We start from the raw sequence: 6,065 nt of genomic DNA, 5'->3' as shown, positions 1-6,065 counted from the left end.
TTTTTTTAATGCGAATGTTCAGAGTTATGCGGTTTTTTTTAAGCGAAGTTTCAGAGTTGTGCGGTTTTTTATGCGAATTTTCAGAGTTATACGGTTTTCTTTTATGCGTTTTTTAAATGCAAAGTTTCAGAGTTATGCGGTTTTTTATGCGAATTTTCAGAGTTATGCGGTTTTCTTTTATGCGTTTTTTAAATGCAAAGTTTCAGAGTTATGCGGTTTTTTTTTAATGCGAATGTTCAGAGTTATGCGTTTTTTTTAAGCGAAGTTTCAGAGTTGTGCGGTTTTTTATGCGAATTATCAGAGTTATACGGTTTTCTTTTATGCGTTTTTTAAATGCAAAGTTTCAGAGTTATGCGGTTTTTTATGCGAATTTTCAGTTATGCGGTTTTCTTTTATGCGTTTTTCATATGCAAAGTTTCAGAGTTATGCGGGTTTTTAATGCGAATTTTCAGAGTTATGCGGTAAGTAAACTCGCATAAAAAAGACTTCAGTGTATATCACGCCAGATTCTTATCAATTACATGCAGTATATTAGCGTTACGAGGATCTTTATCCCGTGTGCGTTAGGATTCTCTGGGGGATTTCTTGAAACGAATAATCGCCAAACATTGAACAAATTTGTATCTAAAATCACAAAACATATCACTAGATTCGGAATCAATTTCAATTTTGCAACTGAATCCATATATTAGCAGATGCACTTAATTACATCGCACATTTTTACGCAGAGGACTATTGGCTATATTGATGGATCAACGAATTTCGGCTGTCTAAAAACTGTTAACCGAGATTCCGAAAAGTTCATATAATTATTTCGCTAATTCCGGAAAAACCGACCAATTACTGGTAAACACGGTAATTTACAAAAGCGAATATCAGTATAACATTTTGAATTGACGGGAAATCGGAAATAATAAACAGAGTATTTTGGAAAAGGCTATCCTCGCCGATCATCTTTTTTCGCCAAGATCAAAATTAAGTTTAAGGTGTTGAGTGTCTCACAAGAAGCGAATACAAAAAGCATCAATCGAACCGCCATAGAGGAACTAAACGAGCGAAATAAATATTATTTTATTGCTGGAAAATTCAAGAGGAGCATTGTTATTAAAGCTTTAACAATCAGGCAAGGAATTGCTTTAATTGAAAATTAGTAAAATATATGATTTTGCTTAAAATAATATCAATTTATTTTATGCAATTATCAATTTATTGTTTTCATAATTAACATGAATCAAGAAGCGTGTATGCAAAACCAAAGAATGTGGTTTAAAATATTATTATGGTAGTAAGCTTCACTTGAATGAACTTCAAATGCCATCCGTTGTGATTATAATAATTACAAGTTATTGAAGTTCACCACAGTAGTCTGGGCGCCAGAGCAAAACAAAAAGGGGAATCCCATGAATTTTCAAATTTAACTGCTTCATTGGATGGTAATAAGGGTGCATCTGCCTCAAGAAAACGAGAACGAGATGCATCTTGTACTTATTGCGAAATGTCATCCCCTTGACTCCCAAAACTCCCCTCGGTAAAACAGCAGAAGACTTCCGGTGAAACCCTCAACGAGTGAACACGTCGTATCGTGTTAGTGCGGTGAAAATTCGAGTATTTCGCGAGAAAGAAAGGATTTTCATCCGTACTTCGGTGACTCCACGTTGTCACATAGCGAGGGTTTCACTTGTAGTCCAGTGAAAAGAAAGTCCATTGGACTATAAACGAAAGCTAACTGGCAATATAGCTAAATCGCTGTGCCATCAATCGGCGTCATCTCAAGTGAGGTGACGCCACCAGAAGTGAAGAAGAAGAAGAAAACAGCAGAATAGATAAACATCATTTTGTGAAGCTCTGGCAGATAGGTGCAATTGGGATGAATTAAACACACGCACATAATGCAGAATTGAGGGGGAAACAGTAATTTTGAACAGATGAACCGTTTGAAAACAAACCAATCTTTTCAGTTTCCGGTTTATTAACCTAAAAAGGCTTAAAATTATGCTCATGAATTTGTTTTTTTTTCTTGTTTTGAAAAGAGGAAAGATTATATTACGGTTTAATGGTTATATTCGCTTAAACTAGAACAAATCAGTTTACGCTCTCTTTATCTTTTCTGTGTACTTTTACGAATTTCTTTCACTTTCCCTTGTCAGCCAAACTGTTTTGAATATTCCGATTTGCGTGGTTAAGAAATAGTGTTATCTCACTGTCGATTTTACATTTGCCAAATGTTCCCACGGTGACGACTCACTCAGTGGCAGCCATGGCCCTAGCCTGAGCTCGAACACGTTTCTCATATTCAAGACGATTTTGACTGAAATGGCAATCAAATGATTAGTTAAATGTGATTTGTATTTTAATTTGCCGTGACTTACCAATAGATAGTGTATGCTTCAGCCTGAGCCGGATCCTTGATGTTCGGCTCGTTTAACAGATCCTGAATTCCGAGTAAAATTTGTTTGATGGTGATTGCTGGGCGCCAGTCCTTCTCTTCATCCAGCAGCGAGAGACACACAGTTCCGGAGGGATACACATTCGGATGAAACAGTGGCGGTTCAAACTTACACTTTGGTGGACTGGTCGGATAGTCGTCCTTGAAGATCATTCGTAACTTGTAAAGTCCTCCCTCCCACGGGGTCTGCAACGCAAGATATCATAATTTTACATGAGTTTTTCCAATTGTAGGAATTCGTTGTGTAAAAGATATTCAATGCAAAATCATACTTACACCTTTCTTTCCAGGAATAGCGCACTCCCACGTCATAAGATTTAGTGTACCATCAGCATTTTTAACCGGACGAGCTACAAATCCCTGAATTAAAATTGAACGATTAGTAAGTATCCGATAAAATGTGCGTTTTATTGGAGATCAGTGATCAGATGATCGAAATACTAATTATCAAACATAAACATATTATCTCTACATTCACCCCGATTCTGTATATCGTTCAAATCGGATTATTTCGATCGAATACAAAATTTTGCATTCTGTATCTTGATCGAGTTCGATTTTTCTATACGAAAGCATCGCTCGATCGAATTACAGAGTGCAAATTTTTACATTCAATCGAAATTCAGAATAGGGGTGATTCTCAATAGGAAAGTTTTGATTGCTTGCACACACATACAATGATGCTAGAAACAATACACTTCCCTGTAACAACTAGGTCGGCAGAAGTGTCAGCTCACTAGCACTGAAGACTGAAAACCAAAAGAGAAAAAACGAAAAACTTACAAAGGGATGATCTTTACGCCATGCTTTCCTTTCCTCGCCAAGACGCGCGATCGCTATTCCAGACATTGCAAATTTTTCCTTGTTATTGATACGGCTTCGAACTGAATCTGTCTATAAAATAAGTTTCCTGTAAAGAGGGAAAAAATAGATCCCTAAAGTGCTTCGAATTTTCTCGATTACAGCACTTCCATTTTCGCCATCAGACAAATAGCTCAAATGAAGTGAGGCTGATGTCTGACACGAGACACCATGAATTTTCTCACCTTCGCGAAGAGCAGTCTTTAAAATAGGAACAAATCCGGAATACTTGTTCGTTCTAGCAAATTTGTCCGATATTGTTTGTTAATTTCTGTGCTGTTCCGTGATAATTTCGCTTTTTTTTTCTTTGCTAGCGAACGCTGAAACTACCAGCGCGGTGAACGCGAAACTATGGACGTTCTGCGTATGTATTGATGTAAGCAAGCCGACAGAATCGCTCCAAAATACAGGTTTGTGTTGGTAACAGTTCGATGTACTAAACAGCTTGGCAAGTTATAATAGACGATTCTACACGCAAACGATAAAGTTGACATTCTGATTATTATTGAGCGACCAAGAATTTCGTTAACTTGCCAGTATACAGAGTGATGGTCAAAGCGACGACACGACCTGCCACTCGTCTATCAAAACTGTATCGTAAATTTAACTACCCCTCAGTAACTGGAAATGTCAAATCGAAAACGCTAGTGAATTTTTTTAAACTGGCAGCACAAGTTTATATATTTATTGATTTTGAATAACAGTCACCATAACCTTGGTTACTGCATATCGAAGGCAAGATGAATGTAAACAAAATAAATTTCAGATCGGTTATTATATTACGGAACATTTTAATGGATTTACCTGACTCGATCGAAATATAAAAATTGAGGAGTATGAGTTATGTCTTTTATAAAGCCAAGTTCAAAATTCAGGTCTTGACTTGGAACCGTTGTGTGAGAAGGAAGACATGGAAATGACCGACAACGAGCTAATCCTCGAATAGTGGCCAACAAAGTGAAATACTGTTTCCACTGCTGCGCAATCAACCGACACAAAACAATTTTGACACAGGCATATTACACCGAATCCTACTGCCCAGAAAAGCTAGCAGTTGAAGTTTACGGATGAATCGCTGGAAGCAGATCATTGTCCTCGTTCATTGGTTTCATCCATAGTTTCGATTAAATTCCGAAAATCGAGTCCATTTAAATGCATTTCTGCTTAATTTGGACAAAGTTTAACACTAATAGAACTATTCCACCGCTTTCAAAACATGTTTATTTGTTTTGGGGTTCCTTGGTAACTAGTCCATAGCAACTTAAACAGTGTTGCTCGAGAAGATTATTTTTATCATTTACAGGGGGTCGCTAGATTTGTGGTAACTGACGGTGAATCCTTAGCGAACAGTTTTAATGCTGATTTTTCTTCGGAGTGCCTGGTCGTGTCGTCGGTCAAAGGATTCAGTTATCGCTAATACAAACTTCAGACGTCAACGTTGGAACGGCTTAGTAATCTGTAGAAGTTCTCTTCCACAAAACAAAGAGAAACTGTATTGTATTGTATATCGGCTTTAACCTATCGTGGTTGTGTTAAGACATAAAACAGTCTTGAACTAGATACACATCACTACTAACAAGCAACAAACGGAGGGTTTCCGGCCCTCTATAGCGGCCCTTACACGATCATTAAAAGTGTCATTACTAAAAAGTAATTGCACTTTTAATGATCGTGTAAGGTTTACGAGTTCAGTAATGACACGAGTAATGATGGAATTCCGGATTTTCCATCATTACCAACATTATTTCTTCTTCTTATTTTTTGTGTGGAAGTGCTGAATATCTTTAGAACTATACGCGAAAAATGACAAAGTGTAGATTTAAATTGTTAATATTTCATTAACCTTAACGTTTCAATGGCAAATCAAATTTATTTTCAGCTAAACGAAAATAAAAATATTGCTATTGCTTTTGCTGGAGTAGTTACAAATACTCATCATTAATAATGAACGTGTAATGCTAAAAAGTAATGATGTACAGTAATGCAGTAATGACGAGCGTTTGAGCAGAAGTGTCATTACTTAGTAATGACACTTTTAATGATCGTGTAAGGGCCGCTTATCACGACGCCAAATTAATGAGATCAAAATCAGAACTTAAAAATCAGCTGATTGCAACGTAAATAAACAATCGGTAATGCAATGATTTTATGGTTTACCTTGTTTATTGCACGAAAATTAGAGATTTTTGGTTCGATTCTTTCACAATAACATGTCGGATTACCTAACATACAGCAGATAGTGTTTTGGGACATCAAGTGGAAATATTTTTTTACAATTTGAGATCCGCGATGAGTATCAAAACGTCGCAGTGTTGAGGGCCCGAACGTAATCGGTGTACTTTCAAATGACTGGTTCTAACATGCCAGTGTCAGATGGCTTATTGTCCTTTCCGAAAATACGCTCTACCACCTACGCTTCTGAAGCTGGTGCAATTGAGCCACATTCTCATCGCATGAATCGCTCTCACGTGTACTCGTCTGAATACACCCCACTGGCGCGTGCTGGTGAGTGAACACTTCTATGATTTAATTTTCAAATTTATAGAAGGTTGCTCTAGCCTTGAAATGAATGAAAATCTTTTTCGCAGCAAGGAAAAACGAAATTCCAACGATAAATTGTATTTCTGCTGAAAATGCTTGTCTCACGTTTTTCCTTTGCGAGCCTTGCACCAGAGTGCTCACCGGCATGTACACTTCGGTGAAAATATCTGCGTCCACCTCAAAGAATTTGAGAGGGGACGGGTATAGCGTGATGGGA

At 37.3% G+C, this 6,065-nt stretch overlaps 1 protein-coding gene across 1 annotated transcript; it reads right to left on the bottom strand.

The window, feature by feature from the left end:
• Positions 1-1,951: 1,951 nt before the first annotated feature.
• On the bottom strand, positions 1,952-3,680 carry LOC131426437 (SUMO-conjugating enzyme UBC9-B). The gene is made up of 5 exons (XM_058589170.1): positions 3,493-3,680; positions 3,230-3,356; positions 2,723-2,806; positions 2,370-2,632; positions 1,952-2,308 (listed from the first exon to the last, which is right to left on the bottom strand). The coding sequence occupies exons 2-5, from the start codon at positions 3,293-3,295 to the stop codon at positions 2,242-2,244; spliced, it is 480 nt and encodes a 159-aa protein (XP_058445153.1). The 5' UTR covers positions 3,296-3,356; positions 3,493-3,680; the 3' UTR covers positions 1,952-2,241.
• Between the last annotated feature and the right edge of the window lie 2,385 nt (positions 3,681-6,065).

The sequence above is a fragment of the Malaya genurostris genome, chromosome 1 (genome assembly GCF_030247185.1).
Source record: "Malaya genurostris strain Urasoe2022 chromosome 1, Malgen_1.1, whole genome shotgun sequence".
Taxonomy (NCBI): Eukaryota; Metazoa; Arthropoda; class Insecta; order Diptera; family Culicidae; genus Malaya; species Malaya genurostris.
This window is presented reverse-complemented; position numbering and strand designations above follow the sequence as displayed.

Excerpts from the sequence above, each read along its gene's own strand:
- LOC131426437 (XM_058589170.1), bottom strand. The coding sequence starts at position 3,295 with ATGTCTGGAATAGCGATCGCGCGTCTTGGCGAGGAAAGGAAAGCATGG. Across the intron at positions 2,807-3,229 it reads GGCGTAAAGATCATCCCTTT|GGATTTGTAGCTCGTCCGGT; the intron begins GTAAGTTTTTCG and ends ATTTTAATTCAG. Across the intron at positions 2,633-2,722 it reads CTATTCCTGGAAAGAAAGGT|ACCCCGTGGGAGGGAGGACT; the intron begins GTAAGTATGATT and ends CTTGCGTTGCAG.